This window comes from Podarcis erhardii (genome assembly GCF_964252035.2).
Source record: "Podarcis erhardii genome assembly, chromosome: 14".
Taxonomy (NCBI): Eukaryota; Metazoa; Chordata; class Lepidosauria; order Squamata; family Lacertidae; genus Podarcis; species Podarcis erhardii.
Window position 1 is genome coordinate 54,882,876 of NC_138503.1, and position 20,035 is coordinate 54,902,910.

General features: G+C 48.4%; 1 protein-coding gene across 1 annotated transcript; it reads left to right on the plus strand.

Annotated features, from left to right (window-relative positions):
• The first annotated feature begins 2,701 nt into the window (after positions 1-2,701).
• On the plus strand, positions 2,702-19,562 carry LOC309329706 (uncharacterized protein). Its single transcript, XM_081840719.1, has 7 exons — positions 2,702-2,851; positions 8,989-9,012; positions 9,340-9,374; positions 9,637-9,822; positions 9,927-10,055; positions 11,332-11,571; positions 19,120-19,562. The coding sequence occupies exons 1-7, from the start codon at positions 2,820-2,822 to the stop codon at positions 19,302-19,304; spliced, it is 831 nt and encodes a 276-aa protein (XP_081696845.1). The 5' UTR covers positions 2,702-2,819; the 3' UTR covers positions 19,305-19,562.
• Positions 19,563-20,035: the final 473 nt, after the last annotated feature.

A 20,035-nucleotide genomic window follows, 5' to 3' on the forward strand; every position in this document is an offset into this window, starting at 1 on the left:
GAGACAAAGAGCTATATTTCCTTCTATCCATAAATGGCAGACAAGTAGCCATATATCTTGGCCAATTGGTGCCAAAGAAGGATAGAACTTTCTTTACGTATGCGACAACAGCGGCAAGAATACTCATCGCAAAGTATTGGAAGACACAAGATTTACCCACCTGGGAAGAATGGCAGATGAAGGTGATGGACTATATGGGACTAGCAGAAATGACCGGCAGAATCCGAGACCAGGGAAAAGAGTCAGCGGAAGAAGACTGGAAGACTATTTGCAGACATATTGTAAAATTAATATGTTAGAATGATGTTGGATAGAAATTAAATGGCTTCCAGCTGTAATGCTTAAGAGATATGGAAAATAAGGTTTTTGAAATAAGTAAAAGAACTAATGGTAAGGATTTGCTAAATAAACAAACTGAATTGGAATATAAGAAAGGGAGGTAAGAGGAGGTCGTGAAAATAAGTTAAATGAAAATAAGTAGATGGAAATTTTATGTGTTTTTAAATTGTTTTTATTTTTTTTGTCTTTTTGTCTTTTTGTATTTGTGTTGTTTCTGTGTGGGTTTTAACTACGTATCCCGGTGCTACCACCAATTAATATCCGACGGCTCAATGGCTATTTTCCCCCTGGTGCCGTTGGGCCAACACTTCTCTTATGTATTGTGCTCTCACCTCACAAGAACACCAATCCCACAAATTCCCACAAGATATTCTCAAAATATCTGCCTGAGAGTCCAAATCACTAAGGTTTCCCTCACGCAAATCCCCCTTGGATTTGCGTGAGGGAAACCTTTGTAATTTGGAATCTCAGGCAGGATTTGTTCAAATAAACAATAAAGATTTTATTTAACAAAGGAAGTTTATGACACGAGTGGGTCAAACACAGGATACTTCAGATTAGAATGTTATTTCACTTCAGTGCTTTCTCAGATGTTGCACAGTTGTTGCCGCTTAATACTTTGGTTCTTAACTTAATACTTTGGTTCTTAAACAAGATGGTACTTCCTGTCAGTTATACTCCCCTAGACAACCCTACTCCTGAGGTACTCCAAGTAACAGACCCAAGGAATCACTGGGTTGGGGAGTCTTCTCTTTTTGTAGAAGAATCTCTCCCCTCCTGACGGGAATGAGACCTCAATAGACTCTATTCTCACAGCTTCTACTTCTCCTGGCTCAGCCTCCCAGTTAATTCCTGGCCGATTGCTCTCACAGAACACCACACACTTGTCCTTTACAGAGGAGCTCAGAGACTCCTTCCTGTAGCTCATGGGGAGGCAACTAAGGCCCGCGGGCCGGATCTGACCCAATCGCCTTCTCAATCTGGCCCGCGGGCGGTCCGGGAATCAGCGTGTTTTTACATGAGTCGAATGTGTGCTTTTACAGTGGTGCCCTGCAAGACGAATGCCTCGCAAGACGAAAAACTCGCTAGACGAAAGGGTTTTCCGTTTTTCGAGGTGCTTCGCAAGACGAAAACGTCTTGTGAGTTTGCTTCCTTTTTCGTAAAACCGTTAATACCCGGGGAATCCGCGCTCCGCAAGACGAAAAAATTGCAAGACGAAGCAACTTGCAGAACAAATTAATTTCGTCTTGCGAGGCACCACTGTATTGGAAATGCATCTCTGGGTTATTTGTGGGGCATAGGAATTTGTTCATTTATTTTGGTTTCCAAAATACAGTCTGGCCCCCCACAAGGTTGCAGGGACAGTGGACCGGCCCCCTGCTGAAAAGGTTTGCTGACCCCTGGCCTACCCCATCCTCCCAACCTCAATCCCTCCCACTGCTTCAACTAACTCTCTCTCTCCCAATCCTCTCCTTTTCAAGCCCCCCACCTGGAACCTCGGCCAACAGAGGCTGCCGTGCATTAACCATTTGCTGGCAGGGAAAAAAGAAAAAGAAAACACCTGGGGACTCAACCTGTCCGGCAAAAACGAGCTTTCCCGTCCAGGTGGTGACTGCAGGTGGAGAGCGAAGATGGCTCCGTAAGACAAGTCAGCCCACTCTCTGCTGCTGGAACGGGAAGGATTTTCAGCAGCAGCTCCTTTTGTGCGATGCCCTCAATGAAGGGAGGCATGTTTTTGTCACACTAATAATAATAATAATAATAATAATAATAATAATAATAATATTTTAATATTTATACCCTGCACATCTGGGTTTCCCCAGCCCCTCTGGGCGGCTTCCAACAAAATATTAATATACAGTAATGCATCAAACATTAAAAGCTTCCCTAAACAGGGCTGCCTTCAGATGTCTTCTAAAAGTCAGATAGTTGTTTATTTCCTTCGCATCTGAAGGGAGGGCGTTCCACAGGGATGGCGCCACTACTGAGATGGCCCTCTGCCTGGCTCCCTGCAACATCACTTCTCGCAGGGAGGGAACCGCCAGAAGGCCCTCGGATCTGGACCTCAATGTCTCAATGATGAGTCGGGCAACTCCTGGGTGAACAGGTGAGTTTGAAGGAGGTGCTGGGAAGTGGATAACAGCTGAGGTCTGCTTTATTTCCTTTGATGCCCCAGAGGGACACAAGGCTGGGGGCGTTTGGGGGGGTGGCTAAAAGGGGAGCCCAGGTCCACCGGCCTGAAGGTACCAAGTGGTGACCCGGGCCAGGAGCCCAGCGTCCCTCGGGGCCAATCCCTGGCCAGGCTCTGACCTTACAATAGGCTGCGGAACCCTGTTTCCCGGGAGACCGGGGTGTGTGTGTGCTTGAAAGGACGCTTAGATCAGCTGACATCGCAGACCCCTGTCTCCTCTGGAGAACTGCCTTCTTTGGATCCACTGAAAGCCGAGGGAACGGGGTTCTGCCTCCCCTGTGGTGGCACCATGGCCGCCTGTTTCACCTGCTGCCACAGAAGGTAAAGTCAGGGGGGAGGGGGGAGACATCCTGAAGCCTTGTCCCCCCCCCCATGGCCAGATTTTAAAGACAATCTTTGGTAATAATAATAATAATAATAATAATAATAATAATAATAATATGCCAAATTGATGGCTTGAACCCGCCACCCCCTGGCAGAGTACCCGGTGCGGAAAATTTCTTGTCCCCCCCGCCATTGATTTTTTTTTTTTGCCTGCAAAAATGGTTTTACGTAATGGTTTTCTTACAAAGGAACATGGATTCTGAGCCTCTGATAACAAGTAGGCGACTATGGACAGATACTTAAATCTACAGGATGGATTGTGTTTTGGCTTATGTTAGTTTATTTATATAGACTGCTTATTTATTTAATAAAATTTATTTTAAAAACCTGCAAAGTGGTTTACCAAAACAACAACAACAAAAAAACAAAAACACCACAGCAGTAAAATCAAGAAAAATTAACAGTACTACTTTAAAACATACAAAAGCTAAAATATTAAGATTAAAATTACTTCAATTTCCTAAGCATCTAGGTATGCTTGCCTAAAGAAGAATGCTTTTAGTAGGTGCCCGAGAAGAGTCTAGCAAAGACACGTGCTTTGTTGAAATTTCAGCCTTCGCGACATAGGAAAACGGCCAAGGAAACAGCTATTTTCGTGGAGGAGGGTCAATATATTAACTGATATGCGTGAAATTTCATATGTAGCTATATAAATCCTAGTGTTGTAAGATAAGACCTTTGGAGCAGGCATTTTTTTAAAAAAGTTTTTTTTATGAACTGCCCTGGTAGGGCAGTAATTGTTCCTTGATAATTTGTCACCTCCCTCCAAGATGGCACCTGGGGCAGCCCCGCCCACGCCCCCTCTTTCTGGGCTCAGGGGCTCAGGCAGTTTTGGTTTTGGCTCTTGACATCTGCCTGCTCTCTGGCTCACCCCCTCCAGACTGGTTCCCTGGAGGTTGCCTGATGGGGAGTCAAGCTTTTCAGATCCGTCAAGCTCAGTATTGTCAATTATTCTGAGCGGCAGGAGTGTCAGGCGAAGGTCCTTCTCAAGTCGACCTGGCAATGCCTTGGGTGCAGCCTGGGGCATTCTGAACCGAGCCATGGTCCTTCCCTAAAAAGAAAGATTCCTGAACTCAGTAGTGGGGTGGAGAGGTGGGGGGGGGAATTCACATCTGTGAACCAATGCCCCCCCTTTGGTTTCAGATAGCACATGGGTAGACGCAGGGCCGCATTTAGGTTTGATGAGGCCCTCAGCTACTGAAGGTAATGGGGCCCTTTATATGTCCAGCTGTCCTTTGTCAACAACAAATTACCGCTGGTTTTTGTGTTGAATATATGATACGATATGATAATCTTTATTGTCATTGTCCCATACAGAACAATGAAATTGAAAAAAATCTACATCAGACATTCAAAAACGAAAAACCAACAAGCCTGGTCAACCCCCTAAAAACTCTGATACCCCATAATTAAATACAAGATACTCCCAGAGACTCCTCACACTGCTTTTAAAACCAAAATCGCATTTGGATAAAAGCTGTTTCTCAGGCGGCTAATCCTGGTCTTTATAAAACCCTGTACCTTCTTCCAGAAGGCAGAAGCTGAAAGAGATCATTTCCGGGGGGGGGGGGGGTTTACTATACTGCACTATCTCTGCAGCTTTCTTATGACACCTGGAAGCATAGATTTGATCCAAGATGGGAAGAGAATATATGCTATCCGGTAATTTATGGACCTAATAGGTATCTCAAGCCATTTGCCCATGTTGCCCTTCAACCAGTCCATGCAGAATGTAGGCACCCTATATATAGAAAGGAGGAAACCAGGGATATTTGAGGGAGCAGGCGACAGGTACATCATAGCCTACACAACACAAAACACTGTTGCTGTAGGTCGGTTTTATTTTATTTGTTTTCTAGCTTATATTTTGGAAATGTACATCCAGTTTTGTTGCCCTCTAAATTTTTTGGGGCCCCCAAGAGAGTGGGGCCCTAAGCTATAGCTTGTTTAGCTGATACGTAAATCTGTCACTTGTCTACCGTAGATGAGTCTTCAAAAGCCCAGGACACAAATTTCCACAGCTCTCTCGTGGGTAGGGTGGCTTATTTGCCAGAAGCAGTGGCCTAGCGTGGGGGTCCCTGGGCGCACAATCGGGGCGCGAACCAGGCACCCCCTCCAGAGCTCCCCATTGTGCCCACCCTGCCAGGCTCCAGTGGTGAGGGCTGGGTGAGTGCGGACATTATCTTCACCCTCTGCGCTTGGCCAGCCCTCACTGGCTCCACATCCCCCAGTCCTTGCTGCCGCTGGCGCATGAGCACCCGCCTGGAGATGTGGGTGGCAAGGGCTGGGCAAGTACTCTCTGCACCTGCCTGGTATGTGTGGGCATGCAGCCTTCCCAGGCTCTGGCAAATAGCCCCTGGCCAGAAGGAACGGATTTGGCACAAACCCTGGAAGTGTCTACTTGATTCTGGCCAAGCTAAGCATCCTGGTTCCAGGGTTCATGCTAAATACTTTGGGTAAATGGGCCCCCAGAAAATCTTTGCCCTGGGCTTTTTCACCTCGTCTGCCCATGTACTATCCGAAACCAAAGGGGCGCACTGGTTGCCAGACATGAAATGCATTGGAATTATTTTCTGCTCCCCCCTTCCCCTCCATGGTTCTATATAACTTCTGAAATTAAATTTTCTGTTTTACAATTTGAAATGCTCATTTATACAACCTTAAGATACCAATACCAGTAATTTTTCTACCCTGCCCATCTGGCTGGTTTCCCCAGCCACTCTGGGCAGATTCCAACAAACACTTATAAATACAATAAAACATCAGTCATTAAAAACTTTCCTAAACAGGGCTGCCTTCAGATGTCTTCTAAATGTCAGATAGTTGTTTATTTCTTTGACATCTGATGGGAGGGTGTTCCCCAGGGCGGGCGCCACCACCGAGAAGGCCCTCCCCTCCCTGCTTCTCTTTCCATGGTTCATTTTCCTAAGTCCCAGCTTATTTTACAAAAACTATACCATTCCGTATTCCATTATTGCATCCATCAAAGCTTATTTACGCCGTTGAATTTACCTTAATGCTGCCAGTGTTTCCAGCTGTACACAATTATTCCCCATATATTCCAGAAACGTTTCCCAACATGTCTTCTTCTTGTTTTCTTATTCTATATGTTAAGTCTGCAAATTGTGCATATGGTATTCTGTCAACTTCAGTTACCATTCTTCTTCGGTTGGGGCCTCCCTCCTTTCCCACCCCCTCCATGGTTCTGAGTACTGGCTGATGAAAACAGGACAGTGCCAACTGGTGCAGTCAGGCTCCTCTAGCTCAGCCTCCTCTTTCTTTCTTTCTTTCTTTCTTTCTTTCTTTCTTTCATTCACTTTCTTTCACTTTCTTTCATTTTCAAAATTTACAAAGTACAAGAATAAATTGATCCTCAACTACGGATTCCAAGATATAAATAAATATTACAATGTACAGTCCTACCTTGGGTTACAGACGCTTCAGGTCGCGCATTTTTGGGTTATGGACGCACCGAAACCCAGAAGTACCGGAACGGGTTACTTTTGGGCTTTGGCGCTCACGCATGTGCAGAAACACTAAATCACGCTTTGCGCATGTGCAGAAGCGCCGAATCGCAACCTGCGCGTTCTGCCCGGATCACGTTCGCAACCCGAGTGTCCACTGCACTTAATAAAAATGTTGAAAGGTCTAGGATAAACTTGACCCTGGCCCAGCCCTTTCAAGCCAGACTGGCAGGCGCTGTCCAGGGGTTCAGGCAGGAGGCATCTTTCCCAGGGGGGCCTGATCCTGGGACCTTCTGAAGGCAAAGCAGACGCTCTCCCCACTGCGTGGCAGACCTTTCTCAACGTGGCAAATGGACCGATGTTACAGAGCTTTCCTAGTGATCCCTGCTACCAGCGGCGGATCTCAGGGTCTCCAATCCCAGCATCTTCACCTCTCGCGCTGCCTTCTTCTCTAAGGCATAGTTGGGGCGCGCCCCGCAGCGCCCCCTCCCCGGCTCCGCGCCCCGTGGGACCGAGCCCCTCACACTCCCCTAAATCTACCTCGCCTGCTCCCACGTGCATTTGCAACAACCCCTGGGACTTGACTCTCGCCTGAAAGCCTCTCCCGGCGGAGTTTCCTCGTTTGCCCAGCGATCCAGCAGCGACCAGGCGGCGAAGCCTCTTTTGGGAATCTTCTCCGGGCGCCTGGGATTTGCTCCCCAACAATCAGACCAGCCTTTCGAGTAAGAATGGAAAGGTTTACTTACAGGGAACTTGCGCCCTTCGGTGCAGTATGGATCTGGGCAGAGGCACAGGAGATCGACCTGGAGGAAAAACACAGATGTTAGCAGGAAGGTCCTTTGCGCGCGTCTGCAGCCGCCAGACATCCCTTCGGTTCCAGAGCTCAGCGAGAGAGAAATGGCAAACCGACCCTTTTCCTCCTCCTGCTGGAGAGATGCGGGATCACGACCACACGGAGCCCGGCAGCTTTCTCGAGGATTTAAAGACTCCGGTCGTTCTCCAGTGCTGGATTTACCTATAAACTAAAATAGCTATAGATTAGGGCCCCGCTCTCTTGGGGCGCCTCCAAAAAATTAAAGGAAAAAAACCTGGATGTCCATTTCCAAAATGCAAGATAAAAAACAAATAAAATAAAACCTACTTACAGCAACACTGTTTTGTGTTGTGTAGCTCCTTTGATGTAAATCAGGGGACAGCAACCTTTTTCTGCAGGGGGCCGCTCCACTGTCCCTTAGTCCTTGTGGGGGGTCAGACTATATTTTGAAAAAAATAATGAACAAATTCCTATGCCCCACAAATAACTCAGAGATGCATTTTAAAGAAAAGGACACATTCTACTCATGTAAAAACACCAGGCAGGCTCCACAAATAACCCAGAGATGCATTTTAAATAAAAGGACACATTCTACTCATGTAAAAACATGCTGATTCCCAGACCGTCTGCGGACCGGATTTAGAAGGTGATTGGGCCAGATCCGGCCCCCGGGCCTTAGTTTGCCTACCCATGATGTAAGTCATGGGCCCTGCCTACTAGCCTGCTCCCTAAAATATCACTGGTTTGCTCCTTTCTATATATAGGCTGCCTACATTCTGTGTGGACTGGTTGCATGCCAAGATGTGCAAATGGCTTTAGGTATCTATTAGGTCCATCAATTATCAGGCAGAGGGCCTTCTCGGTAGTGGCGCCCGCCCTGTGGAACAGCCTCCCACCAGATGTCAAGGAAATGAACTATCTGACATTTAGAAGACATCTGAAGGCAGCCCTGTTTAGGGAAGTTTTTAATGATCGATGTTTTGATGTGTTTTTAATCTTTTGTTGGAAGCCACCCAGAGTGGCTGGGAAAACCCAGCCAGATGGGCAGGGTATAGATAATAAATTATTATTATTATTAAGCATATATTCAACACAAAAAATAGTGACAATTTGTTGCTGACAAAGGACAGCTGGACATATAAAGTGCCCCTTTACCTTTGGTACCTGAGGGCCTCGTCAAACCTAAATCCAGCCCTGACTCCAATGCACAGTTGCATTTGTCTGCATTAAATTTCCGCTGTTGTTTTTTTTAGATGATCTTTATTGAATTTTTAGTTACATACTCTACATACACATACATTATATTTCACATTTGTTCTTGCTCTCCCGAGCAGACTTCCCTCCTTCCTTCTTCCAGCTTTTTTATGTTGTTTTTAACTTTTTGCATTGTCTTTTTCCATTTTATATAGAATTGTTCTTCAATTTTTTCCATAAAATGTCTGTAAACAAATCTTTCTATATATACAATTCTTATTGTCTGTCTATATTCATTTACAGATATTGTTCAATAATAGTCCTAATATACATTTTTAATTCATTTTGATATTATTATCCAATCAATTTCTTGTGTTTTCCCGTTATGAGGTTTATTTCAGTTCTACTGGTTTCCCCATTTCACATCGTCTTCTCTATATATAACATAAATTTTCCCCATTCCCTTTGATATGTTTCGTCACCCTGATGTCGAATTTTTGCTGTTAGTTTGGCTATTTTGGCTAGCCTGTCTGCATTAAATTTCCTACGGTTACTTCCAAGAAATTCGCCTCCATGTTTTCCTCCTTTTTCTCCTTCCACAGGAGCAGATCTGAAAACAATACAAAGTGAGTGGCTCTTTCGTGCCCTTGAATGTACCTTGGATAAGAAAGAACCAGCTTCCAATTTAGGAGGGCTTGACCCCGGACGGAAGTGGTGGATGTTTCTTCAGCAGGGAGAACCTTCTCATCTTGCCCACGCTTGGAAGGTCAAGGGCAGACTGGCAGGCACCCACAGCTAGCCAGGGCCGCTGGGGTCCTTTGGGGAGGGTGCTGTGCATGTCCCACGGCCAGAAGAAATTGGGAAGGGGGTGCCTTGTTCCCCTTGGCATCCTGGGGGGCATTCCTGGTGCCCTCCTGCTGCAAAGAGCATTCCTTGCTTCTCTCTCTTTCCAGGCTGCCGAAGACGAAAGAGGAGCCACAGGAAGGGGGTGAGTGGGGATCTGGGGGTGTCTAGTCCAGCAACCCAGATCACTACCCAAATTCATACCCCGCCCCACCACCAACATGCTGGACTCTGCTTGGGGACCCCATCCGAGCCCATGTTTGCCCCACGGGGGGTTGCCAAGGAAACCTGCCCCCTGTCCCTCACCAGCCTGACCCCTGCTGCAGAAGAGGCAGGTCAGGGCCTGAGCCAACTGGGCCAGCTGTCACCTGCTCTTTCTTGCTAGTCACCTTTCTTTCCTCCTGCAGAAACCCTCCCTGCTGCTCCTGCGACTCCTCCTGCCCCAGATCCAGAGCCCCAACAGCAGGAGGTCAAGCCGCTGCTGGCCAGCCCCCCTGTGGAGACCCTCCTGGACCCCACTAGGGGCTCCCTGTTGCTTCTGCAGAAGCACCTGCAGGTCCTCAAGGAGATGCAGGGCCAGTACCTTCAGGCAGGTAAGTCTTGGAGAGGGGCACCTCCTGGCCCCCAGCCCCCAGCCGGGGAACCCTCTTGCCAGGGGCCTGATCCCTTTCCTCTCCTTCCCGCTTCCCAATTTCAGAAGTGAAGATCCGCAGCGCTTGCCATCAGTTCCCGCGCTCCCTGCGGGCCGCCAGCCTCCAGATCTGCCGCACCCGGCGGAGGCTCATCCGCACAGAGGTCCGCCTGCAGCGTCAAGCCAGCAGCCCTGGTGCGCCTCTTCGGAACTTGCTGCGGGTTTCAATTTTCTGCCAAATGGATTTTAACCTTCTTGATTTACAATGTTAACATTGCAGCTTGATTTTTTGGTGTTTTGTTTTTTGCAAATCACTTAGAAGGTTTATTTCAAACCAAGTGGTGCACACGTTTTAACACTCAAATAAATAAAGGTAAAGGGTAAAGGGACTCCTGACCATGAGGTCCAGTTGTGGTCGACTCTGGGGTTGCGGCGCTCATCTCACTTTATTGGCTGAGGGAGCCGGCGTACAGCTTCCGGGTCATGTGGCCAGCAGGACTAAGCAGCTTCTGGCAAACTAGAGCAGTGCACGGAAATGCCATTTACCTTCCCGCCGGAGCGGTGCCTATTTATCTACTTGCACTTTGATGTGCTTTCGAGCTGCTAGATTGGCAGGAGCAGGGACCAAGCAACGGGAGCTCACCCCGTCGCGGGGATTCGAACCACCGACCTTCTAATTGGCAAGCCCTAGGCTCTGTGGCTTAACCCACAGCGCCACCCACGTCCCTCGCCTCAAATAAATAGGATGAACAAAAACAGAATCTTATTGAAATAAAAACTGTCCAGTCCAAAAATATGGTTCCAAAGTTTTACTAACAGAACTTGTTCAAAACAGACAAAAAAGCAAATAATGTTACATCAGATAGTTGCATAATATAATGTGCTTGTCCAAGCATAGGAACAACATCTTAGAAATAGGAAATTACTTCACCTGGAACTGAAAACAATGTTCTGTGTTTCCAACAAAATGGACTACTTTAGCAGGAGGCTGTGTTCCTGGAGAGAGATGATGCACACACTTTTTCTCCGGTGGCCTAAGAACAAAGACTAACTCACACACCTGAAATGGAGATTTGTAACTGAATACCTTTCTCAGGTGATTTTTGTTAAACACCTCATGTCAGAGCAGCAGAGATACAGCAGCAGCTAACCATTAACCTGTTATGCATTCTGAGAGCTTTAGTTGACCTCAGTGGAATTTTCCAATGTTAAACCTTTAGCAATACACATACAGAGCCATTTTCCATTTCAATGTACAATTAATTAATACTTAACACATCCTTGGCCAGGCTCTGACAAAAGGCCCCCATTCTTTTCAGTCTTGCTGGCCTCCAAGTTCCTCTTGTGGCGTGAAATCAGCTTAAAATGGTAAACAGGGGGGGGGGTCAAGCGGGTGGATGCTGGGGACTGCTGGACTTCCATGCCTGCCAAATTTATGCTTTCCACCGCCCCACCCTGCTGTTTCTTGCAGGTGTCTGCCAAAGCTCCCCAGGCCCAAGCCTGTCATCTTCGAAGCCCACTTTGGAGTCGACTTCAGCCTCCAGCTCTGGGGAGGTGGTCTCCATCACCCCCACCACCTCCAGCTTTTCCCTCCCGCCCCACCCGCTTTCCCCGCCTCCCCCCTCCCCGCCCCTCCTCCAGCCAGATCTCAGGGTCCTGCAAGAAGCGTTGGAGACCTTGCTCGAAATTGAGGCCCACCAACTGCAGGAGCGTAAGTACCAGACAGAAGCCCCCCCCCCCGTGGCTCTTCCTTTTGATCCTGTTTACAAGATTCCTTATGAATAAGCCCCAGGGTCGGTGACAGTCCTATAATATAAAGTTATAAAAAAACAGGTGTAGAATCAGAAAGGAACCCAGAGGCTCATCCAGTCCAACCCCTGCTGTGCAGATCAAACTGTTCCCAGTGGAGAACAGCATACATTTCAGCCAAAGGAGTCCCACAGAAATGGCGAAGGCTAAGGTGAAGCGAAGGCGCCAGGTGCATCTCCATAGGGAGGGAGCTCCACAATGTGGGGGCTGCCACAGAGAAGGCCCTGTCTCCCCACTTTCTCTTGCCCTCCGGGCCACAGTCCCCCATACTTCTGAGGGCCAGTGGAACTACCATGGAAGACGGCCTCACCTCTGCAGAACTTCGCTCCTGAGTAGGTCCTAGCAATGGAGATGGTCTTTCAGATCATTGACACCTTCCTTGGCAAGCTATCTCACTAGACTCATAGTCCCTATTGTTGTGACGTGGGGTTTGTGATTTCAGCTCTCTTGACATAATATGCTGGAGACAGTTCTCTAGTAACACTTCTTTATTAAAGCAACAAGACTGGGACCTGAGGAGGGGAGAGCTACATTTATAGGGACAGGGAACTAGCTAGAAAGGATACATTTTGGAGGGAACAATATCAGGCAATCACAGTCCTGCCTTTTGGAGGCAACCAATAAGACAGAGGATCCAAATACAGCAGCTTAAATGAACCAATAGTAGCTGTACCCTCTGGAACCAAAAGGCAGTTACTTTACCCTAATTCAATTACAGACAATAATAATACAGATATAAAATCCTTTGACTCAATACACAACACCCCTCCCCCCCTAGTGAGCACAGCAGACGTCATCTCTCAGGTACTGTGGGGTCCTACAACTTCTACTTGATCTCCTGACAACAGGTGTTGCCGGTTCTGGATTGGGTGTCACCTGTGGTAGGGGGGCTGCTATAGGGGTTTCGTCAGGAACAGATGGAGTCCCAGACATCTCAGGGTCCCCTACCTGTACCTCGTCATCCTGAGGACTAGCAGACCCTGGTTCATTTGCTGAAGCCCCTGGTGATTGCACCTCTGGGCCATTTTCACTCTGGTCTTGCAGCTCTGCATCGTTAGCCAGGGATGAATTATCAGACTCCTCCCTGCTGAGCGCCCGGCGCCTCAGCTGATCTATATGTCTCTTCCAAACTTGCCCATTTTCCAAGGTCACATAATAGGACACAGGTCCACTAGCCCGGGTGACCACACCAGCCACCCACCGTGAACCTCGTGAATAGTTCCTCACCCAGACCAGATCTTCAGGGGCGAAATACCTTGTTGTGTCAGTCTCAGCCTGGAGGTTTGCTCTTGAATTACGGTTTGGCATTTTATCCGGGTGGACATAATCCAACACCGTTACCAATCTTCTACCCAAGAGCAGCTCAGCTGGCGACTTGCCCGTCGCAGTACACGGCGTCGCATGCTGCAAAAATAACATTCGCGCGATGCGAGCTGACCAGTTACCCTCCATTAAGCGCGCAATGGATTCTTTGGCTGTTCTTACCATGCGCTCCACCTGCCCATTGGAGGATGGGTGAAAGGGAGCGGATGTGACCCCTCTTATGAAGTTATCAGCCAAGAATGCCCTGAATTCTTGGGATACAAAAGCTGCCCCATTATCTGATACAATGGTCTCAGGTAACCCGTGGGTTGCAAACAGCTGCCTCAACACCTTGATTACGGCAGCTGATGCCATGCTAGGGACCATCGCCACTTCTAACCATTTGGAATATGCATCGACGATAACCAAAAAGACCTTCCCCTGGAATGGCCCAGCAAAATCTAAGTGCAGCCGGCTCCAGGGAGATCTGGACTGCTCCCACCAGTGAACTGGTGCTCTGGCCACTTCTGGCCGCACCTCTTGGCATGCCTTGCATGTTCGTACCCATTGTTCTATGTTCTGGTCCATTCCAGGCCACCACACATAACATCGGGCTAGCGACTTCATCCTGACCATTCCCGGGTGTCCCATGTGAAGCGTCTCAAGAACCCTGTTTCTCAGTGGTGCTGGGATGATCACCCTATCTCCCCACAGGAGACAACCCTTATGCATGGATAACTCGTGCTGCCTTGTCGCATAAGGCCTGAATTTGTCTTCATGCGGACCACCTGGCCACCCCCTCCCCACCCAAGTGAGCACACGGGAGAGAACAGCATCTTTCCTCGTTTTCTCAGCAATATCAGTAGCCGTTACAGGAGCCCCCGGAAGTGTTTCCAGCATCATTATGTGCTCCGCTGGAGCAGGATCCTCATTGCTCCCGCCAGGCAGGGGCAATCGACTCAGCGCATCAGCGTGGCACAACCGTTTTCCCGGCACATGGGTCAAGGTGTACTGGAACCCGTTCAGGAATATAGACCAACGCAACATTCTGGGGGAGAGAATTTGTGGCGTTTGTTTGTTCGGGTTGAACAACCCCAACAGTGGTTTGTGGTCCGTTTCAATGGAGAAATGGCGACCGTACACATAATCATGGAACTTTTTGATTCCTGCCACAATTGCAAGCGCCTCTTTGTCAATTTGAGCATAGTTGCGCTCCGTGGGCGACAACGTACGGGAATAGAAAGAGATGGGCTTTTCCGACCCATCCGGTTCCCTATGACTCAGCACCGCCCCCAGGCCGTATTGAGAGGCATCACATGCCAGGACCAGCGGCTTCGATTCATCATAATGAGCAAGGACGCTCTTGCTACTCAGCATTCCTCGCAAGGAGTCCAAAGCCTTCTGCTGCTCCTGCCCCCATCGCCACACATTCTTTTTCTGCAACAGTCTATGTAATGGTTCAGCTACCAAAGCTTTCTGGGGTAAGAACGAATGATAAAAGTTAATAAGTCCCAGGAATGACTGCAACTCTGTCTTGTTCTGTGGTCGTGGTGCCTCGATGATGGCCTTAACCTTAGCATCTGTGGGGTGGATGCCTGATGCATCAATTTTAAACCCCAAGAATTCCACAGTTGGCACCCCAAAACTGCATTTTTCCTTTTTTAGTTGCAACCCCGCCTCCTTGAACTTGAGCAACACTGCACGGACACGCGCAACCAGTTCCTGTGGGTCTTTTCCAGCAATCAAAACGTCATCAAAAAATGGCAAGACCCCCGGCAGACCTCTTAACAGGCGTTCCATGAGCCCTTGAAAAATCCCTGGGGCCACACAAACTCCAAATTGTAATCTGTTAACTCTGAACGCCCCTTTATGTGTGACAATAGTCTGTGTTTCCGCTGATTGTGGGGTTACTGGCAGCTGTTGGTAAGCTTGTGCCAGGTCAAGTTTGGCGAACACCTTGCCCCCAGCCAGCTTAGCCAACAGATGTGATACGACTGGAATGGGGTATGAATTTCCCCTGAGTGCCTTATTGATAGTACATTTGTAATCAGCACAGATCCTAACCTCCCCATTTGCTTTAAGGGGCATGACAATTGGAGTCTCCCACTTAGCGGAGTCCACGGGTGAGAGAACTCCCTGCTTGACCAATTTATCCAGCTCTGCTTCGATCTTGGGTTGTAGTGCAAATGGCACTCGCCTTGGTTTGAGTCGGATTGGGGCCACCCCAGGGTCCAATTCGAAGTCAACTGGGGGCCCTTTATAACAACCCAGTTTTCCATTAAAGAGACCAGCAAATTCTTTGTATAATGCCTCGCTCATCTCGGGGCAGGTTTGGATTGAATTAAGCCCTGATATACTCAGTCCCAGGGCGGGAAACCAGTCAGTGCCCAAGAGACTGGGGCGACTGCCCTTCGCAATCACCAGTTTGAGTACCGCCTGTTTGTCCCGGAACTGTACTCTCACAGCACACATTCCCATGACATGGATGCGGCCCGCTGAGTATGACTGCAAAGTTGCCGGGAAGGGCTCCAGAGGGGGCAACTTACCCCTGGGGAAGAATGTCCTCGCGGTCTGGTCCGACACGATAGTGAATCCAGATCCGGAGTCCACCTCCATGTCGCACAGCTGACCCTCAATCTTCACCTTGACGTGTGCCTTGCCTTGCGCTGGAAACTGCACGACCCTCCCGTTGATCTCCGTTACGTAGTTGCAGTCCTTTAGAACATGGTTCGCTGTGGCCGATCTGCGATGCTCCAGTCTAGGTGCTCCTGTCGCTCCCAACGCCGCCGATCTACAGACCCTGGCGATGTGACCTGTCTTTCCGCACGTCCGGCACATAGCATCCCGGAAACGACAACTCTTCCGCTCATGGTTTCCGCCACAACCAGGGCACCTGCCTCGGTGATCTTTGTGCACTGTGCAGGCCTGATGCACTGACTCGACCCCACGAACTGGGCTCTGGCTCGGAGTAGCCTCTAGCTCGTCCATGGCATGCGCAGCTTCTATCTGTGGCTTAGGGGCCCTGTGACTGGCATCAAGCTCCTCTCTTTCATAATTCTCCGTGGCAGTGGCCTCCTTCAAGGCTGAAGCAAGGGTAACCTCTTCTTTAGCCACGATGCGTCTTCTGGCTTTCTTGCTGCTCAGACCACCGACAAACCGATCCAGGAGAGTCTCTTCCAGATCTTGGAAGTCGCAGTGCTGAGCGAGCTTCCGCAGTTCAGCTAGAAATGCAGATACAGACTCTCCAGCACGCTGCTGCCTCTTATGAAACTCCATCCGCCGGGCCATCTTGGTCTCAGTAGGCGCTAAATGGCTTGTTAGGCAGGCAAGAATATCTTTGAGAGATGTCTCACTTAGCTTCGCTGGGGCAAGCAATGCCTTGGCCAGCTTGAAGGTCTCAGGCCCACAGTAGCTCAGGAATGTGGCCCTTCTTTTGCTGGCATCGGTGATCCCTTGAGCCACTGCGAAGAACTCGAAGTGTTCGACGTAGTCTTCCCACGTGTGGGGCTCTGATGGCTGGAAGGGCTCCAATACCCTTGGACTCTCCATTGTCCTGTGGGCAGGGTCGTCTTCTCAGCCGGCCAGTGAGTCTTGTTCTTAGCTACAATCCGAACTCTGAGGCAGGGCTGCGTTTAACCGCTCCTCAGCATTCCGGATCCCATCCTCGTCGCCAGTTGTTGTGACGTGGGGTTTGTGATTTCAGCTCTCTTGACATAATATGCTGGAGACAGTTCTCTTGTAACACTTCTTTATTAAAAGCAACAAGACTAAGACCTGAGGAGGGGAGAGCTACATTTATAGGGACAGGGAACTAGCTAGAAAGGATACATTTTGGAGGGAACAATATCAGGCAATCACAGTCCTGCCTTTTGGAGGCAACCAATAAGACAGAGGATCCAAATACAGCAGCTTAAATGAACCAATAGTAGCTGTACCCTCTGGAACCAAAAGGCAGTTACTTTACCCTAATTCAATTACAGACAATAATAATACAGATATAAAATCCTTTGACTCAATACACAACACCTATAGCACATGTTTCTTTTTTCTTTACTTTGACAAAGTAATGATCATACATAAATAAGAATAAAAATGTGCACCGCACCGCCAAGACCATTCTCTTGTAAATATCTAACCTCCCAAAATTTCAACACCTCTTGCGATGGTTTGACCCCTTTCCATTTTAACGGTACAAATTCTACAAACACCCTTCATATCGCCTGAAAATAATTTCTCCTGCATATTCCCCACCTTACCTTAATGGGACATGTTAATTTATCATTAATAGCTTTGTCATAGCTCGTTTTTCTAACTATCCTGTCACTGCCAATACCCCAGGCTCTGAGCAGGATGTTTCTTGGCCTTCTTTGGGATCAGTGCCAGATTTATGTATAAGATAAACAAGCTATAGCTTAGGGCCCCACTCTCTTGGGGGCCCTAAAAACATTTAAAGGGAAAAAAACCTAACTGTACATTTCCAAAATATAAGATAAAAAAGAAATAAAATAAAACCTACATACAGCAACAGTGTTTTGTTTTGTGTTGTGTAGGCTCCTATAATGTAGTTATGTGAAAATGGTTTTAGATACCTATGAGGTCCATAAATTACCATATAGCATATATTCAACACAAAAAACAGTGACAATTTGTTGTTGACCAAGGACAGCTGGACATATAAAGGGCCACATTACCTTCAGTAGCTTAGGGCCTCATCAAACCTAAGTCCAGCCCTTAGATGAAGTTCTACTGGAAACTGGCCGTGTGTTCTGTGGTCTTGGTCTTACTTTGCATGTATATTCAGGCTGAGAAGAAAACGGTGGGGCTCCCAGCATTAATAGTCCGCAGGAGTCAGCAAACGTTTTCAGCAGGGGGCCGGTCTGCTGTCCCTCAGACCTTCTGGGGGGCCAGACTGTATTTTGGAAAAAAAGAGGAAGAACGAATTCCTATGCCCCACAAATAACCCAGAGATGCATTTTAAATAAAAGGACACATTCTACTCATGTAAAAACATGCTGATTCCTGGACTGTCCGCGAGCCAGATTGAGAAGGTCATTGGGCCGCATCTGGCCCCCGGGCCTTAGTTTGCCCACCCCTGCTCCAACGGATTCCCCTTCCTCCCTTTGGGGTTCCAGGTGCATCACCAAAACGATCCGTTTTGGATTTGCACAGAGAGCAAGTCCAGCCTCTGTGTCTTTTCCAGAGCCAGTCCCCAAACTGCCTGATTTCCTCCCTCGAGCATGCAGACACCCTTCAGCCAGAGGGGCAGCCGCCAGAAACCCATCTCGTCCCAGACGTTCTGTTATTCAAAGTTCAATGCCCACAGATTCCCTAAAATCCATTGAAATCACAGCGACCCACAGCAATCGCAAAAGCACAGCAACTGGCCTCCCAACCTGGGAAGGGGCCAGGAGCAGCCAGGACAAGGAGCAAGGAGGGGCCCTCACCCACCAGCCCATCACCTTCTCTCTTCCCCTTGTAATAAACAAAAACCTGCCCTTCTCCCCTTATGGGGGACACAAGAGCCCTTATAGAGTCCTTTGTAGGTTCTCCATCGGTCGGAGAAAAGAATGGAGGCCAAGCAGAGAATATTGAGAAGCAAAGCAGCTGGTAAGCCTGATCTTTATTGATCTGTTGCAACAGGGTGCTCCCTCACACGCAGGAGAGGAGGAGGACCCCGAACAAAGGTGTGCCTGCTCTTATATGGACATTTTAAATTCCCTGCCTTGGAGCTCAAGACCACCCCTCCATCCATAATACATATATCACAGGAGGGGTCTAATCCAAGACCCCCCCAAACATCATACCTACATCACAGAAAAGGTGGTCTACAACAGAAATGTGAATGTTGTTGTTTTTCCTGCCTGCCAGGTTCTCTGATAATGCCTTATCTGATTCCCTTTCCTGGTAGTCTGGCCATTCCTTTGAGATGGCGATTTCCCAATTCCTGAGACAATGGGGAGGCTCCCTGACCCCCTCCCTCCTTGCAGAGAAAACATTTGGTCAGTTTGGGAGTCAGAATGTTTTCAGGGCTGTTTTCCTGTGCTGCTCCAGACATGTGGTTTATATATTTACGTACATGTTTGCTTGGTACATTTATGAACATTTCTTATATATCTAAGACCTTAATGTTTTTTATTTCCCCCTGCAGGGAAAAGGGACGTTCGGACATGCCAGGAGTGCCTGAGGTCCCTCCGGGAGCTCAGGGCCCAGCTGCAGAAAGTGCGGAGCAGACTCTGGCGGGTGGAGGCCATCCTGGGCATCCAGGTGCCCCCCAGGGAGCTGGAGGTGGGAGAGCAAGAGGAGGAGGAGGAGGAGGAGGAGGAGGAAGAATGAGCCCCTCGCAGGCGCCCCGAACATCCAAATTCAGAACATCCAAATTCCCTCCCTCCTCTGAAGATGTTGGGCGAGGGATCTGCTGTTTATTGTCTTCTTTGCACCCGTTACAAGTAACTAATCTTTTCAGACAACATTTTAGACCAAGGATTGATGACTGAATGCAGGACGGCCTTTGTTGAATTTTTTCTTAGGCACTATTTAAGGATATTTTAAATTAAATTTTCAAATAAGCACGCAATAAAGGAAACATCAGAATATGATGTGTGTACTTATTCATAGATACGGCCATGGATGCTTGAGTTGAGCTTCCTGGCTTGTTCCTTCCAACGCCACCATTCTAGGATTGTTCCCACAACCAGAGGCCGCCCCCGCCCAGCAGAGCCTCCAGCGCAAGCCGTGCACCCTGACCCAGCTTCTCCGGCACTTTCTTTGGCTCCTGCCCAAAACAGGCTCCCTTGTGAGCACAATCTGCACCAGGAGGCTGAGTTTGGCCAGAATGGAGTCCACACTTCCAGAGTTATTGCTGAATACATTCCTTCTGGTCAAGGAGCCACCAGAGCCGCTAGAGCAGTGGTGTCCAAAGAGGGCCAGATTTGATGAAGTGAAGGGCCATGGGGGCCGACCAAAGTTGTCGAGCCTTTTTTAGGATTGAAGTTGTTAAGGTTTTTTTTTTAAGGATTTTACCCCAGGAAATTAACTGCCACAGGGGCTGGATTAAACCGACCGGC